The following is an 18,852-nucleotide window of genomic DNA, read 5'->3' as shown; positions in this document are numbered from 1 at the left end:
GTTTTTATACTTAATTAACCACATAAAATCTTAAGATAAAGAAACTGTGTTGGTATAGTTAGGGTAGTCAAAAAAGCTGCTTTGGAGAGACTTTTCAGAAGCATCTTGGAGGAAATGCTTTGGAATGGTTGGGGCCGTTTCCTTATTTCTGCAATGACCCAGGGTTATTGGTCTTGCTGCCTCCTTGGCTCTTCCTGAAGCAGCACAGACGTTCAGGATCAAGAGGCTGCTTGTCCCGCTGCCTCCATCCTGCCTTCTGGGCCTCACTAGCAACTTGACTTTGTTCCCTGCCTTAATGAAAAATGCAAGTTCCAAAGCGTATTCCTGACGATGTTCCTTCCTTCAGGATTCCCCCACCGCATGTTTTGTCACAAAAAGCCTCAGACCCTGGGCTAGAATTCTGGGCAGTCACATTCTCTCGTGGCTGTACAAGACTTTCCATGTCCACCACACCTCCCCAAACTGCCTAATTATAATAGATTTCAGCTGTCATTTCTTCCCTTTTTCCAACTGTTATAAAAAGCTGAATTTGCTGGAGGCATAAAAAAGTAGTGTGACTGGTTTTGTGTTCTGTTATATATTTTAAGATGATAGCTGATACATTTAAAAGATTATACAATATAGATATATTATAAAGCATAATTACATAATAAACACCCATGAATTCATCGCCCTATCCCAAAGGGTTGCTTACCCGCCCACCTCCTCCCCCAGGGGTAACCATTTTCTGAAGCTTGTATTTATCATTGTCTTTCTTTTTAAAAGTTTTATCTCATATGCACGTACACCCAAACCACGTACAGTTTAGTTTTGCTTATTAAACAGACAAGCCAAATTTATGCAGCCAATTGAGGTTGCTCTTCACCGAGCAAGCCTTTATGAGAGATGATCCACTTACACGTGGAGGCTGCACTTGCTCAGACCCATCTGGGAGCCCTTTGTTTGAAATTTCCTGCAGAGATAGTTTATCAGCTCCTCAAGAATCACACTTTATGGCGTGTTTGGTCTGATTCAGCTCTTTTTCCCATTATCTCTCTGTTTTCTCCATTCATTTATTTAAGAAATATTCCATGGGTGCTTCTAGGAACCAGGCGCTATGCTAGAGACCAGCGGAGAAGCAGGGAGAGCCCCGGCTTCCCTGGAGCATGTCGCCACCCCTCCCCTCCTTTCCTCCTCTGTCATTGGAGCAATAACTAGAGGCCACAGGCTAGGAGATTCCAGGACACTGAGCAAGATCCAGTGAACCAAGGGGGCATGGGACCGATGTGGCCTGAGAGCCCGAGGGCAGACCTATGGAGGGACTTCCGGGGGTGGTCCTGTCTCCATGAGCCCTGCCTTGGGCCCTTTGTGGCCTCACCGGGACACCTTCTGACCCTGATTTTCTTTGTTAGGCCAGGCTCACTAACACTCTCATCCAAGCATATTTACATCATTATCTCCGCACCCTGCTGAGGAGCCCCTGCCGTGTAGTGTAGATCAAGGATCCTACAAGGAAAGAAGTCAGCCCTGTAAGACCTGAAGGCTGATTAAAAAAAAAAACAGATTATGGGTTTTTTTATGTTAGAACTTAGAAGTCACACTAGGTCATTAAATATTAGATTGATGACACAGATACATTGCCCTGTAGTATAAATATGAGACCTCAGAAATATGTGTGTATAATATTTTTCATTTATATACAATATAATGTATAATATAAATACAATGAATATAAATAATACATATATATAATTCATGTGTTCTCAACCAACCTCCACACGACCCATTCACCAAAATAACTTACATCCTGCGATCCCTCAGTAAAATAGAACAACTCATGCCAAAACTCTGACCCCTTCAGAGCTCTAAGACAACCTCCACTTGCCTGGGCACATCTGCTCATCCTGGTTGAGCCGTGTGATTCCCAGGAGCCAGTTATGTTTGTTCCCAAACCTGCTTATGCCAGTTGTATTTGATATTAAATAAATTAAATGTTTAGTTAAATGTTCTCTGAGGAAATATGAATTCAAAAAAAAATTGTTTCAGAGAAAACCAAATTGAATGCTTTGAAAGACTCAGTAAAGATGAGTCATTTTAAACATGCTTTTGAATTAGGTATAAACAAGATGATTGTGAAAGATTGAAGAGAAAAAAACCATTAAAATCTAGAAGAATTCTGCTCTCAGATTGTGCTACAGGTGTCTAACTTTTTTTTTTTTTTTTTTTTTTGTACATGGGCCTCTCACTGTTGTGGCCTCTCCCATTGCGGAGCACAGGCTCCGGACGCGCAGGCCCAGCGGCCATGGCTCACGGGCCCAGCCGCTCCGCGGCATGTGGGATCTTCCCGGACAGGGGCACGAACCCGTGTCCCCTGCATTGGCAGGCAGACTCTCAACCACTGCGCCACCAGGAGAGCCCCAGGTGTCTAACTTCTTATTCCACTTTAAATGGACTAAAATTGGAAGTTATACACAGTACATAATTTTTTTTAAAAAAGAACTCTAATCAGCAGATAATACTCGAACAAAAGACTTTTCTCAAAACAGTAGTGAATAAACAGATGTTTGTGTTTTAATTTTAAACAAAGTTATACAGACACACAAATACGCATATATGTGTATGTATATGTGTGGGAGAGAGATCAATTTTTCATGATCCCCCTCTTTAAATGACTTCTAATCACCTATTCGTCCCAATCACATTTGAAAAAGAGGACTTCTATTATAAATAGTACCAAGACTTCCCTACTCAAGAGTGGTTTTACACAGTCAACCTCCCTAAAGGATTTCAGATGTGATACCACTTGCTAAGGTTTATTTGGTTTTTTATTTTGTTTGCTTTTGTTTTCATTTGCCAACCTTTTATAGAGATCCATGAAAAAGGACTCCATCTTTAAAACAATGGTTTGAAAAGAGAGAAAAGGCAATGTCAGACAGCCGGATGGATGAGGGAGGTCATGACTTCTCAGCGCTCTGCCCTTTCTGCTTTCTGGCCGCGTTGCCCTCCCAAGCCAACCTTTTCTCTAACTGCCCCAGGAGCCCACAGAGATGGGTCCCCTGCTGCCAGGGGTTTGCTGAGAGACAGGAGGGGGGGATGCAAATTGGAAAATGGACCTGATGTTCTCAACCTCTGGGCCAGAAGAAGGATGAGGAGGCCATCCTTGGATAATTTGGATCCAGATAAGAAAAGAACCCCTTGAACAGGCTCAACTGATATTCTTTGACCCTAGCTCTTCTCAGTCAGATGTAAGGGACTTTTATAACTGTGAGGAGAATAATATCACTCAATAGGGAGACATTTAAAATCCAATTCCAGCCATGTCCCCCAGCTTATCCAGCCATACAGGTTCCGTGTGTGTGTGTGTGTGTGTGTGTGTGTGTGTGTGTGTGTGTGTGAAGGCCTTAGGTGAGGGTGCTTCATCTCTAATCCAGACTGAAGCTTTGGATAAGGCAGCCTCCTGATACAAGATGCTTTGTTTTCCTGAATACCTAAGAAATAAAACCAAACTTCTGGAAGACAGGCTCTTTTGAAAAAGTTCCCCATGCACCAGAAAGGTTCAAGCCTGCTCCGTGAGAGAACCAAACAGAAGGACTTAGGCAGACTGGAGTGAGGAGTCCAGCTTTATTTCAGCCCTCCCAGGAGGATCTGAAACAGGAGGGAAGGGGGAAGGGCACAACCTTTGAAAGAATGACATAGCCTGAGGACATGACATAAACTGATTAGAACCAAAAGGGTCCAAGGTGGTGGACAAGTCGACTTCCAACTAGACCTTGAGCCTCAGTATATGCTCCCTGTAACACATCAGCAAGCTAAATGACACACCCACGGGCGCCATGACAGTTCCAAGACCGACCACAAAGATCAAAAAGTGGGTGGTGGCCCAATTCCTGGAAATCCCCACCCCTTCCCGAAATAGCTGGAATACTTCTCCCACTTATTAGCCTATGAAATTACCCACCCCTCTAAAAACTGACAACCCCATACCCTGGTGCCTTTCTCACCTTCCGAGATGGCCCACACTCTGTCTGTGGAGTGTGTTTCTCTCTAAATAAATCCACTTCTTACCTATCACTTTGTCTCTCACTAAATTCTTTCTGTGATGAGACATCAAGAAGCTGAGCTTCATTAAGTCCTGAGACCAGGTGTGTGATCTCACTTGGAAGACTGGGTTTTGGCTGCGTTTGAGTCCTGGCTGCATGGGTTCAAGTCCCAGTCTGAGGTGCATGGTTTCAGATCCCTGAGCTCTTCAGCCTTCTCTCCATTTTACCTTTGTTTTTGCTGGAAATGTGGATCCCTGCAGTGCACAGAGCCATGGAAACCGCTGTCCTCCCTCTGCCGAAGTAAAGCAACTCCAGTAAGTGGAGACGGGTGAGAGGGGGACGAGGGAGGGCAGATGTAGACACAGGAGCCCTATTTTGTTGCTCCGAGGAGTAACTGGACCCCTGCCCAAGAGATCCCCAAGCCCTCCAAAGAAAGAAATTGCAGGGGCATGAGTCATCCCCTATTTTAGGCGAACACAAGGGTGCCCTGCGGGACTGGGGGCCTCCCTTATCAAGGAGCAGGCAACTGAAGTACGCAGATTGTGCTTGGCCAAAGGCTAGGATCAGCTTCTGGCTTATTATCTATTTAACTAAGTGGATTAAATGAGAATTGACTGGAATTGTACACTTAGGGGTCCCTTACAAAACACCGTTATCTCATAAGCTGGCTTAATGGAACAGGCTGTCCGGGGCTTATTAGAAGTAACTGAATACAGCGCCTTACAGGGCAGAGATCCAATGGAGGGTGTGCAGCAGGCCTGGGAGATCCCACACCTTGTGTGGCCACAAAAGATGGGCCTGGGGTATAACTGCAAACCATACTATTAGCATCTACCCTCAGGGACAGGCCCAGATCTTCCCAAGAAGAAAGGCATCTGCCATTCACTCCATTGTAAAAGCACTTCTTCGATATTAAGGGTGAACTAAGTGCTTTACTGATCTTTTATGTATGTGGACTCCAGCACGTATGAAGGCAGCAGAGTAGAGTGGTTAACACAACCATCTTGGGCATTAGACTGCAAGAGTTTGCATCTTAGCTTTACCACTTACTACTTGAGTGACCGTGTGTTACTTAACTTCTCTATGGCTCAGTTTCCCCATCTGCAAAATGGGGATGATAATAGTACCTACCTCACTGTGTTTCTGAGGAGATTAAGTGACCTAATATGTATAAACTTCTTAGAATAGTGTCTGGCATAAGTGATTCTATAAGTGAGCTTTCAGTGATTATAGCTTTTACACCAAAAAAGAATTCATCCCATTTCATAGCTTTTGCACCCGCATCTCCTTTAGCTATTAATTGCAGCATGATATGGAATGAGCTGCACTCACAGAGGAGATATTCTGAATGCTGGGAGGCAGTGTACGTGGAGGAGGTCAGAGGGACATTTTGCTGGAGATGGTGCTGCAATCTTACACGTCATTTATCTTCTCTTATCCCCATTTCTCTGTGTGTGAGAGACTTTCATTATAGGGTTTAGGTAAGTGAATGTAAATCCTGCTTTTGGTGAAGATTGATATAATTATGAAGATGCTCAGAGATGAGACCCCTTTGGCCTAGTGTCCCAGAAACATGTACATTTTAGAGGACTTGCTTTGAGGATAACAGACACATCGGAAAGGATCGCTGGACAGACCCACTGGACAGAAGTTGCCCTTGTGCAGTTGGTTTGAACAATGGAGATAATTGACTGTTTTTCAGGAAGGTTTTAGTTTATTTGTAAAGTTTGCACTTTTTTTTCTTCCAGCAATTTCTCTGACAGTGTTATTTTTCTGTTGGGTTCCTTTGAGTTCAATTTACCTGTAATCTGTAAACATTTCTTCTATCAACAACCTGCTCCACAATTGACCTAACTCTTCAGAATTACACAGCCTTTGCTTAAACTACTTCCAACGTATAATCTACAATTTCCATGTATAATTTATAATTTTCAGTACTCTATAATCCAGGAGATGATTCTATTCCACTCAGCCTAATGGATGAACATTACAGTCCTCACTTTTCAAAAAGTTGAAGGAGACCATATAAAAATTTGTATGAACCTTTCTGTTCTATAGAATTACTTTAAATTTAAGAAGTTTAGCCTATTAGCTGAATTGTGCTTTAGAAGAATTGAAACACTATGCATGGTGTTAGAACTAGTAATGCTTTCTTCTTGTTTTCATGCCATTTTTTAATTTAAAGGAGTAGTAGTACATAGTATACAACACTTAGATATAATTGATGTAATTTCCCATATTTTAAATAGCTCAGGCTGGGAGTTTAAGGAAAGAAGCCACATGAATCAGTGAGAAGCCATAAGCTTCCAGGGTTTCTTCTGGCTGATTATTGACTAATGCGCAAATTGATGTATCTCAGCTGAGCTGCAATGCCAAGGGCAAGCATGGTATGATATCAATAGATGCTCTGGACCTGTGGGTCTCACCTTTTCTTGGTTATGAACCTCTTTAAGAATCAGGAGGAAGTTGTGGACATGCTTCTCAGAAAATGACACAAAGCTTGGCATAGAATTCTAGAGAGTGTACACGAACTCCCTGAATTTTCTGTCGAATCCCTGCTTCCCCACTGGAGTTCACTGAACACAGGGAGGCTTCCTCTCACTAGGCTTTACCACCCTTTTGATTTTTTTAATGACAGTGAGTTGGACATTTCTGGAGACCAGGAAATAAAGACTGGTCAGAGGATTTTTATGATACAATAAGAAATATGCATATTGGTCTTTGTCCACAGCTCCTAGCACACAGCTCTTATAACCCTTGGAATTTCCAGAATGATGAGAGTGTCTTATATGCTAATGGGATGATTGGTGGTTGGGGGAATAATAGCTTCAGGATGGGAGCTGGTTGCCAGAAAAACCAAGGCATGTTTAGAGTAGTGGAACTTTCAGCCCTACCCTGCAACTTCCAGAGGGAAGAGAGGGGCTGAGAGATGCATTAATCACCAGTGGCCAATAATTTAATCAATTGTGCCTATGTAATGAAACCTCCATAAAGTCTCCTAAACAGTAGTGTTTGAAGAGCCTCTTGGTTGGTGAACACATCAAGGTACTGGGCAGGTGGAGCACCTGGAGAAGGCATCGTAGTCCTGCACTCCTTCCCCCATACCTGGCCCTCTGCATCTCTTCCATTTGACTGTTCCTGAGTTGCATCCCTTGTAATAAACTGGTCCCAGTAAGTAAAGCAAATTACTTTAAACTCAAATTTCCTGAGTTCTGTGAGCTGTTCTAGCAAATTATTGAACCTGAGGAATGGGTCATGGGAACCCTTGATTGATAGGTCAGGAGTGCAACTGGCAACCTGGGATTTAAACTTGGCATCTGAAGTGGGGGCAGTCTGGGTGGGGTCTGCACTAACTCTACATAGCTAGTGGCAGAATTGATTTGAATTGTAGGACACTCAGTTGATGTGTGGAGAGTTAGAGAATTGGTTGGTATGGGGGGAAAAGCCCACACATTTGGTGTCAGAAGTGTGAGTAAAAACAGTTCAGAATTTTGCCCTTCCTTTAAGAGTTATATACAGTGTTCCACAGTTATTGAAAGTACAGGCTCAACTATCTACACACTGTGTCTGCTGCCACTGGGTTCCTTTGGATGTCCCTATGTGCTTTAGATACACTCCATTTTAGTTGAAGCTTGTTTGGATCTACCTCTACTCCCTAAAAACTTCTCTCTTTATCAAAATTAACAAGTATCTCCTCACTTCACATCCACTAGGAGAGCTACAATCAAGAAGATAGTTGATAACAAGCATTTTTGAGGATGCAGAGAAAACCCTCTTACACTGAGGGTGGGAATGTCAAATGGTGCTGTCACTTTGGAAAACAGCCTAGCAATTCCTCAAAAGGTTAAATACAGAGTTGCCACATGACCCAGAAATTCTATTCCTAAATATGTACCCAAGAGAAATGAAAATGTATGTCCACACAAAAACTTGTACATGTAAAACTAGAAGCATTATTCCTAATAGCCAAAATGTGGAAACACCCAAATGTTCATCAACCAATGAATGGATATTTAAAATGTGGTATATCTATGCAATGACTGTTAGTCAGCAATAAAAAGAAACTAAGTGCTGATGCATCCTACAACTTGGATGAGCCCTGAAAACATTGTGCTAAGTGAAAGAAGCCAGTCACAAAAGACCGTATATTCTGTGCTTCCATTTATATGAAATGTCCAGAGTAGGGAAATCCATAGAGACAGAAAGCAGATCAGTGGTGCCAGGGTGTGGGGGTAGGGGGAAAGGGGGAGTGACAGTTAACAGGTATGGAGTTTCTTGTTGAGGTGATAAAAATGTTCTAAAGTTGATTGTAGGAATGATGATTGTACAACTATGTGAATATACTAAAAGCTATTGAATTATACACTTGAAATGGGTTAACTGTGTGGTGTATGAACTGAACCTCAATAAATCTGTTCTGAAAAAAAGAATATAGATTCTGGACCCAAGCTGCCTGTGTTAAAATCACGCTGGCAGCTCTGGTGTCCTGAGACAAGGATTTGGGTGCAAGTACTGTATTTCAGAAGATGTCCTAGGCCGTGTGGTCAGAACATAGGGAAGTGAGCCAGTAGAGGAGGCATTCATGAGTGAGTTACTGTTGGGGGCAACTGGGGCTCAGTCCTACTGCCCCCTCCATAAGGCTATGGAGACCACAATTCAGAATGGTACCCCCCAAGCGATGAGAAAGCTATGTTGTTTCTGAGTGCTGACTTCCATGCTTCTAACCAGAGAAAGCCCCCAGACAGGAGGAGAGATACACAGAGACAGAGACAGAGACAGACAGACAGACAGACACAGAGACAGACATGCAGGTACTTGAGGGAGGAAGCAGAGGGCACAAGAACTGTTCCCCAAACCTACAGGTGAACCAGTCCAGAATGACTGAACGAACATGGGCTGAACATAGACAGTGTGCTGATGGGAGTGTTCCATAATCTCTCTGGCCCTCAGCTCCCTCATCCTTTGTATGGGGGAAAGAATAGCTCCTGTCTCATAAGGGTGATATGGGGATTGATGAGTTCATGTACCTGCAATATTTCAACAGTCAAAAATACTCATCTTGAATCTTTCTCTATTTTTTGAACTTCTGACTTACCACGATCATTCCTCTTCTGCATGAGCTTCTAACAAGACAGAGAAGAAATCCATCTATTATGAGTTTCAAAAAGAAATAGAACCACTTCCGAGAACAGTCTTCTTATTAGGCCCCCTTTGTGTTTGATCAGCTTTGAATGGCTGCCTTTTGAAATACGCCATATGCTTTGTTAGCGCATTATATGCCCATCCCAGCAAGTTCTGTTATTGGAGCAACTCTGTGATGTTTCTCATTCTTGCTGTTCTATTTTATGGAAACTGTTGGTAGGATTCAAGTGAGAGCGGTTCGTCACAGTACTCTGTTGTGTTTTCCTTTGTGTCTCCATTTTTCCCAAAGCTGTGTTCTGAGGACACTAGACCCTGGGGAGCTTTCTTTTTGTGAAACTTCTGTAGTCTAGGGGTTGAAGCCAGTGGCTGCAATCCCAGGCAATTCTGAGTTCTACTTCTGTCAAAGGCATTTACAGTCAATGTGTTTCATTGCTCAGGGATGATTGAAACAGCCCAGTTGGTGAACAGCCAGGGGGGAATAGGGTTAAAAAACAACAGCAACAACAACCATGTTACATGAGCTCAACCTGTCATGATTAAAACTCAATGTAAAGATTTGTTCACCAAAGCAAATATCTCTGGATTGTTTCAGGCTGTGACTCTTCAATTAACCTGACATTTCACAAGTCCAGAAGTGCCGTGGATGAACTCTTTACTTCGCTTCGGGATATTGCTGGAGCTCGGAATCTCATGAAACAGTTTAAGTCTGTATATGTTCCTGGAAATCATACCCACCAGGCAAGTACATATGTTTTAAAGTAACTGTCTAATCTGTGTTGTGTTTTTAGGATTCAGAGACTGAAAGAAAAGTTTCCGTTTTAACTTCTCTAAAATGAAGGATTTGTTCAAGATGAAATCCAAGGCCCTTGTAGTCCAGAGTTCTGGGTTCCCCTGAATCTGAAAGCTTCCCAATTTGTTTGTATTTCAGGCTTGATGCAGTGAGATGAGCACTGGATTACAGGTCAGAACAGAACTTGCTGTTCTGTCACCTTAAGCAAGTCCCTAAGCGCCAGATGTGGGGTGGCCTTAGTGCCCAAGTTTCTGGATCTAAGAGTAGCAAAATTACCTAATAATGTTATGGCAAGGAAAAAAGAAGTTGATGCCAGCAAAAACGTTTGTTGTTTAAAATGCCCCCACCACTTTTTAGGAGAGTAGGAGAACCTTGCAAGGATGTTTTGACCAGGGAGTAGGAAGACGGTATGAGAATCCAAGATTGAAGGGGTAATTGCTCTATCAAAACTCAGTGGGGTGAGGTGCGGGGGAGGCACGGAAAGGCCCAAAGGGAAGATGAAGAAAAGCTGGAGCCATCAAGGCTGGGCAGTCTCTATTGGACAAGGAAGAGACAACCCTCAGGTTCCTGGTGGCCAGAGGTGAGCTTTCAAGGAAGAACAGATGTTTCTGACAGAAAAGATCATTAGGTTTTGCTGTGGAGTGTGTGAAGGAATCTTCTCTTCCATCTCCCCATGAAATAGTAAAATTCGCTCCATTTGCTAAGGCTTTTTGGAGAGTTGAACGAGCTGTTAGTGGGGACTATGACATAGTGAGGGCTTCAACTTGAGGGTGCTGACTCTCTAAGGTGGGCAGGTAGACAACAGCTAAGGTTACCTGCTACAACCTAACAAAATCCAGATTCTTCCTCCCATATATTTGTATAGTAGCTGATACTTGAAGAGTCCCCTACATTTGGTTTTCCCTTTGATCCTCACAACAAGTAGGCCAGAGAGGTATTCTCATCCCGAGACCCAGGAAGCAGGCACACAGGTGGGCCAGGGCCTGATGCCAGGTCTTTGCTGCCAACCCGAAACCTCCCCGCTTGCTGCACTGCGGTTCTCCTGGAGGGTCTAGAAATAATGACCGATAGTGCTCATCTCAGATACTGAAATCACCCATCAAGACACAAAAGACCTTAGAAATTAGCATTCAACTTAGTAATATAAATTCCCATCTTTTTTTTTTTTTTTTTTTGCTGTACGCGGGCCTCTCACTGTTGTTGCCTCTCCCGTTGCAGAGCACAGGCTCCAGACACGCAGGCTCAGCGGCCATGACTCACGGGCCCAGCCACTCCGCGGCACGCGGGATCTTCCCGGACCGGGGCACGAACCCATGTCCCCAGCATCGGCAGGCGGACTCTCAACCACTGTGCCACCAGGGAAGCCCTAAATTCCCATCTTTTGTTCAATGATCTGAGAACATCACTACCACGAAATACAGATAAAATCACTCAGATAATTAATCAGTTGTAGTTTTGTCATGAAAAAAATTACCAATCTTAAATATGGCAGTATGGACTGGTCCTAGAAGACATGATAGAACTGTTGATATATGATGAAATTTAGACCAAAAGGTATCAAGAAGCAAGTGGCTGCTATCATTGGCAAAGGGAAGATAAACCACTAAATTAATGAGGTCTTTTCAGTTTTATGATCATCATAGTGACTAATTTGGCCAACTTCACATAAACATGTATTAGCTATAAATCTTGGGCATAATAAGGACAGTGATAAGTTTCCTAGACTTTATCTCCCTGCTACCAACACAGTTTCTCCAGACCTCAGAACCCTGTCTGAGCAGCCATTGCCTTTGGAAAATGAACTTTCCCTTGTTGCATACACTTCCCTTACAGTGAGTCAATAACATCAAGTCATTCACCAAAAATCCTAAATGTCAGTGAGTGGAAGTGGGGACAAGGCAGGGAGTATATGTGTATCTTGAGGGGGTTAAATAATAATTATACAGACACTTAGTGAAATGCTGTGCAACCAATAAAATGAGTGGGATCTAAATATACTTGGCAAGGACTGTATTTGCATCCTTGTCCTGGGCTCTGCTTGGAGAATTCAGAATAAAACAGGGGTTCATGTTCTATTGGGTGTAGATGTACATCTGTTGGGTGTAGATGTAGATCATTCTGTAAAGCATTATTCTATTTTTGTTTAAAAATAAAAAGTAGGGCTTCCCTGGTGGCGCAGTGGTAGAGAGTCCGCCTGCCGATGCAGGGGACACGGGTTCATGCCCCGGTCCGGGAGGATCCCACATGCCGCGGAGCGGCTGGGCCCGTGAGCCATGGCTGCTGAGCCTGCGTGTCCGGAGCCTGTGCTCCGCAACGGAAGAGGCCACAGCAGTGAGAGGCCCGCATACCACAAAAACAAAACAAAACAAAAAAAAGTGCTCTGAATAATATATGTAAAGCTCTCAGAATAGGAGCTGACACATAGACAGCGCTATGTAAGCATTGTCTCTAACAGTTGTAGTAAAGGACAAAATAGACCTTCTCTTTGTCCTCTTTCGTAGCATTTCATCATTTCCTTTATTAGGAGATGGGCTACACAGAAAGGGAGTCATTCTTAAGCTGACTGTCCTATTAGCTGTGGCATTTGGTCAGAGTCTACTGCTGACACCCGTTTGTTTGGAAAAGTCATGTTTGTCCATAGACTCTGTTGACCGGAAACGTAAGCCCCAGTTTTGCCTGTGCAGCAAGTCTTCTTACGCTTTCATTTCTTACTACAAATGTTCCAGTTTAATGGGAGGCTTAACCTCCTTCCTAAATGTCAGTGTTTGATGTGCTGCTGTTTCTCAGATGACTCAGGGCAAGGAGCTTATGAGCCCTTTCAGACAAAATATTGCACGGCTCTTGCATGACGGGTTTTGGCAGAAGTCTCAAAGTGCTGTGCTTCCCTGGAGGAAACTCCCCACAGATGCGCACTGTCCTCTGTGCCTCCGGCATGTTGAACCAGAGCCTTTAGAGCCAGCAGGGCCCAAGGAGGCCTGATTCATCTTGTGCCCGGTGAAATATGCACTCTGAACAGTCTGTAGTCCCAGTCTCTTCATCAACATCAACAATCCCCAGCTCTGGCCACCAGCTGGTCTTTTCCAAGCACTAAGCTCTGTTCTTCCTTCTGATTCTATCTACCTAACCCTAGACCTGCTAGCATCCTTTTTGAAAGGCTCTGCATGAGACAGGGCTATGCTGGGGGCCAGGATACTTGGCTCTGTCCTGTAGTCTAACTCCTAACTGCCTGTGTGAATTCAAGCAAGTTAATGAATAGCTTTGGGCTTTGATTTCCTCATATTGAAGTTGAAGGGACTTTAATCAAAAAAATTTTTAAGTAATCTGCTTCTGGTTTGAAGGATGGATGGATGGATGAACAGATAGACAAATGAACCACTTTTTAATCTGCAGCGCAAACCATTTTCCTTAAGAAGATGAAAGGAGAAAAAAAATCAGTCATACTGCAGCAAAAAATAAAAATAAATAAGCCATGGAGTAGTCAAAGCCAAGACCAGTTTTGAACAAATGTTTTTCTGTACAATCTTGGATTGAAACAAAATAAATACTCTCAGTACAAATCTAGTTCTGAAAACTTGGTTGTTCAGAGTCGGTTTTGCAAAAAAGAGAGAAGCATCTGCAGTGGCAGGACCAAGAGAGGTCCTGGCTGCACCAACACCAACCAGCAAAGCCAAGGTCAGCAACACGACTGTTGGGGGTGTGATTGTGGCAACAACTCCAGTTTTCTCGGAAACGGATATCCTAGGCCAGGGGTCCCCAAACTATTTGGCACCAGTGACCAGTTTCATGGCAGACAGTTTTTCCACGGGTTTCTGGGGGCAGGGGGAATGGCTCAGGCAGTAACGCGAGCGATGGGGAGCGGCAGATGACGCATCGCTCGCCCGCCGGTCACCTCCTGCTGTGCGCCCAGTTCCTAACAGGCCTAGGACTGGTACCGGTCCATGTCCCGGGTGTTGGGGACCCCTGTTCTAGGCCACCTTTAAGGTGCGCCAAATTCAAGAAGCTGTTGGGGGCTTCCCTGGTGGCGCAGTGGTTGAGAGTCCGCCTGCCGATACAGGGTACACGGGTTCGTGCCCCGGTCCGGGAAGATCCCACATGCCGCAGAGCGGCTGGGGCCGTGAGCCATGGCCGCTGAGCCTGCGCATCCAGAGCCTGTGCTCTGCAACGGGAGAGGCCACAACAGTGAGAGGCCCACGTACCGCAAAAAAAAAAAAAAAGCTGTTGGAGTTAGACTAGTTTCTCAAAATTGTCTCTGACTTATGTGTAATGTCATCAACTGTTGCTATGCTCAGCACCTTTCTTCAAGAGTTGGAATCAGGTCAATAAGAACCTTCTAGATCTAATCATATACCGCAGAAGAGTAACCAGAGACATAGAAACAAGTATTTTATTTTTCATATTTTGATTAACTCTGGTATATTAAAAGCCCAGTTTGTCCTGGAACAGATATTGGTCATTTAAAGAAAAAGAGAGAGTTTCTGATTTTTTTTGAAACTTCATCTATTTCATGTGTAACACCCATGGGGGTCTCATTAGGCTCTACCAAACCTTCAAGCTAGCCTCATGAGACTGTCATACAGGGCCACATTGTGATTTTCATTGCCCTAAGCACTTTTGCCTTCATGGCCCTCTTCCTGTATTAAAATCTATATATATATATATATTTATGTGAAGAAGTATTTATTAAATATTATAATAAAAATTATATATAAATATATTTATTTGAATACATTTACTGAATATATTCATATTCTTATATTTACACATATGCAATTATATATATAATTATAGTTTCATTGGTATAGAGACAAATATATTAATATTATATATCAAAACATTATCTTTGACCGAAAAGTTCATTTTTTTCTTCTCATTTTAAAAGAAATCAATGCATTTTCATGGGTCGCTAACAGTCCTGTGGGCCTTAGGCATCGTGCATTCTGTGCCTAGTAGATGAGTCATCTCTGCGGTCATAGCCCCCATTTGCACCCGTCTGCCCAGGACAGGAACATAGCTCGCGGTAGGGAACAGCGGGCATTTTTCTCCTCTCGAGTAGTCCTTGTGACCATCATGAAACAGTCCATGCAGCTACCCAGGAGCTGTTCGGTTTGGTCCTGAAGTGACAGCTGAGCAGTGAGGGAACTAGGCTCACATGGAGGGAAGGGTAGGGACAGGAGTCCTCTGGCTTAAAACCCTCATATCCTATAGGAGCCAATTTCTCTGAAACAACTCCACTGACATGACTTCCAGCATTCCTCCAAGGGCCATGGCCAACTACACAAGAGTCATCATACTCAGAGAAGCCCAAAGCCCTGGCTTTCTGTCCAGTACTTATAGTTCTCCCAGTCTAATGCAATTTACTAAGCAGGGGTCATTTTTATCATAAGCAATCTTGCCTGGCTAGAGTTTGACATTCTTCCCTTATCAGGTTTCCAGGGAAACAGAGCTAGAAAGTTAACCAAAGGTCAGATTCTTATGTAGAAGGGAAGAGAGGTTTAATAATCCTTTGCCTACAACAAGCAACCTGCCAGTTATTAAGGAAATAGTTATATTAATGTTTGAATCCAGACTTTACGGTGTGTCTGTGGCAGAGACAATGCTATTATACATGTTCCCCAAACTCCATTTCCTTTTCCTTCTGGCATAGTTAGACCACATTTTCCACATTCTCTTGCAGGTAAATGTAAGTTTGTGACTAATTCTGGCCAATGAACAATGGGCAGAAGTAATACAGATCACTTTCAGGCTGAGCCCATAAAATCTCTCTGGAAATCCTCCATACTCTCTCTCTTTCATCCTCTGCTGATGAGACGCAAAGGCTTCAGTGTGGGATTCCAGTGCTCTAGGGACTGGTGGAGCTACTCAATAACAGGAACCTGGGTGTCTGAATGATTGCGTAGGCCCTGCACTGTAGGGCACAGACCCCTTACTGCCAGCACACACTGGATGTGGTATAAGCAAGAAATAAGGATGAATTTGTCTGTTTTTAATTCCTCTCCTTCCCCCCTGAAAGATGAACTGACAGTGAATGTTTGATTAGGAAAATTAAATTACTCTGGTTAACACTCTTTTTTTTTTTTGACATGAGAGTAGAGTTTTATTAGCTAAACCTCTGTGAGCATATTCATCCAACAGTCTTTACTGAGCACCTACTATGGGCCATGGGGATTCAGTGGTAAACAAGATAGGCAAGGGCCCTCAAGTAACCAGCACAGAAATAAGATATAGCAGAAGACAAAGTTTTCCTTTATGATGAAAACTGATCATTTCTATGGTTAATACTCTTATGTAGACAAACTACATGACTAATCTCCCCGCTGGTCCTTTTTAACATGTGAGGAAAACTTGTGAGCAGGGCACTAGGGCAAGACTGTCTCCCCATCACCACCTTCTATGGTCCTTTGCTGAGAAGTGGGTAGCTTCTGGCTGAATAGAAAATTCCATGACAGTTAGAGGATCCTCATCTAAGAAGCTACTGCCAAAAGCTATTCATTTCAATCAGATTTCAGTGACATGATCTGGGGAAGAAAAAAATCCAAACTAAGTGAGGAAGGAGCCAAAAGTTCTCATGATTAAAACCCTAATTGGGAAAACTAAGAAATGTGTTTGCTAAGAAGTCAAGAGACTAGTACTGCTTTGTACCTAAGAAAGTCTTTTCCCAAATCATGCTCTTTAAATGGACAATGTTATTTAGTTGTTCTGTGCTTAGTCGTTTTAAAGAAGAAATTGGAAAGCTGATATTGGAGCAAGAGAGAGAGCAAGATCCCTAACCCTCTACGCTTCCTTCTTTCCCTGTCTCACAGTCTACATGGGGGCTTCTGGAGCCCTGAGAGCAGTCCTGTCACCCTGGTACACTGTACTTTGCACAGAGGAGGCCCTAGGCATAGTGTTTTAGCTGGACAACAGGACCAACTTTTTCCTATACCTGAGCTCTTCTCAGGATCACTACTCTTCCTTCTTACAGAAGGTACATCCTACGGGGAGCAACAGCCTCTTGTTTTCTGTAGGTTGAGGGTATACTCTCTCCTCTCTTAAATGTGACAGCATATGTGTACTTCTCTGTGGTTCTGCTTAATGTTATTCTATATAACTATACGTAGACTAATAAAACAAATAACTGTAAACTCCTGGAAAGAAGAAATGGCCTTTTTATTTCTTTATCTTCCCTTTGTGCTTTGTATCAGTTAGAATTTCATTCAGTAGCAAGTAACAAGATCTGAAATGTAAGGCTTAAACATACAAGGTTTTGTCTTGTCACATAAGTAGGTCCTGATTCAGTACATCCGTGTTCTGTTTATAGTGGCTCCACCAGTCTCCACTGACCTGGGTTTCTTCCAGCCCTCTGCTCCAGTATCTCTAAGGAATGGCCCTGTCTTACACAGTGGCTGCTGGAGCTCCAGTCATCACTTCCATGTTCCAGGCAGCAAACAGAGAAAGGGGGGGAAAGCATACCCTTCCCCTTTAAAAATAGAAAACTTCTGAAAGTCCCACTCCCCTTCTACTTACATCTCATTGCCCAGAACTTGCAGACCCAACAGCAGAGAAGGCTGGAGAATGGAGTCTTTCAGCCAGTTGATCATGTGCCTGTCCAAAAATTGGATTCTATTTCTACAGAAGCAGTCGATGAATATTTGATGATAATGATGATAAGGTAGCAGAGTGTTGGCCTAAGGACTTCTCCACGGAGAGCAGTTTAAAGAGATTAAAGTTTAAGAGATTAAATATCTGGAAAGGCTGAGATGGTAGAAAAGTTTTCAAGAAAATTTACTCAGGGAAGAGGATTTGTAGAATTCAGAGGCCATTCCATGAACTTTTTTTTTTAACATTGAAAATATTTATTGGATTGTTTTATGATTCCAGAAGTATACCTGTCAATTTCTAAAATTTAGAAAAAAAAGAAAATAATGTCCCCTACTCCCAGAACCTAGAGTTAGCCCTCGTTTACGTTTTGGTGTGCTTTACTCTAATCTCTTCCATGCATAAATCATTTATTAATTTTGAACAGATGAGGGAAAAAAAGGCGATTCTTGCCGTGTGTGTGTGTGTGTGTGTGTGTGTGTGTGTGTGTGTGTGTGTGTAGTGGTGTTTTAACTGTGCTTTTTAAAAGAGGAATATAGTGAAAAGGCTTCCTCCCACCTTTGTCCCTTGTCCGGTCCCCCACTCCATGATCACTGCTCATGGTGATTCTGTATATCACACCAGAGTTTATTTTTTGCATGTTTCAGCAAATGCAAACTTTCATATTCCCTTTGGCACATTTTACACAAACGCCCATCATACACACTGTTCCTCACCTTGCTTCTTCCACTTACGATTTATTCTGCACCTTGCTTTTTACCATCAGCACAGAGCTTCCCTCTTCGCTTCCATAGCATTCCTTCATGTGGATGTATCCCATTTATGAAACAACTCCCTACTGACGGCCACATGAGTTTCTAATCTTTTACTATTATAAACAATAAACCGGCCTTTGTGGATCTCATTTGCATATATTAGCATATTTGTAGGATAAATTCCTAGATGTGGAATTGCTAGGTCGGATGCATTTGTAACTTTGATAGATATTGCCAGATTACTCTCTACACCGATTGTAACAATTTACACTCCCACCAGCAGTATATGAGCGTGTCTGTTTCCCCACAGCCTCATCAAAAAAGTGTATTTTCAAACCTCTGTATTTTTGCCTGTATGATAAATTTTTAAAATCTATGTTGGTATTAGGAAGGTTGACTCACAGTTTTTGTTTTTTTCAATTTCTGTGTTATCGGTGTCTCTGCCCAGTGCTTTCCCTTTCGTGAGCATTTGCCTGTGAGATCTCTGGGCATGCGATGGTCTATTTGACTAATAAGCAGAGGAGAGCTGCACCCTCAACTCAACAGCTGCTATTTCTCCCTGCATCTTATC

At 43.0% G+C, this 18,852-nt stretch overlaps 1 protein-coding gene across 2 annotated transcripts in view; it reads left to right on the top strand.

Moving 5' to 3' along the window:
* Positions 1–18,852, top strand: part of SCFD2 (sec1 family domain containing 2) — a gene marked incomplete at both ends in the record, with an annotated part of 402,315 nt that overhangs the window by 356,654 nt on the left and 26,809 nt on the right. For both annotated transcript variants that reach the window (XM_079718752.1, XM_079718751.1), the window contains one exon: positions 9,754–9,899. In XM_079718752.1, the coding sequence (XP_079574878.1) occupies positions 9,754–9,899 (146 nt within the window). The remainder of the gene's footprint in view (positions 1–9,753; positions 9,900–18,852) is intronic.

This window comes from Hyperoodon ampullatus (genome assembly GCF_949752795.1).
Source record: "Hyperoodon ampullatus genome assembly, chromosome: 1".
In the NCBI taxonomy this organism is placed as follows: domain Eukaryota; kingdom Metazoa; phylum Chordata; class Mammalia; order Artiodactyla; family Ziphiidae; genus Hyperoodon; species Hyperoodon ampullatus.
The sequence above is the reverse complement of the archived record's forward strand: the minus strand, read 5'-3'. Positions and strand labels throughout refer to the sequence as shown.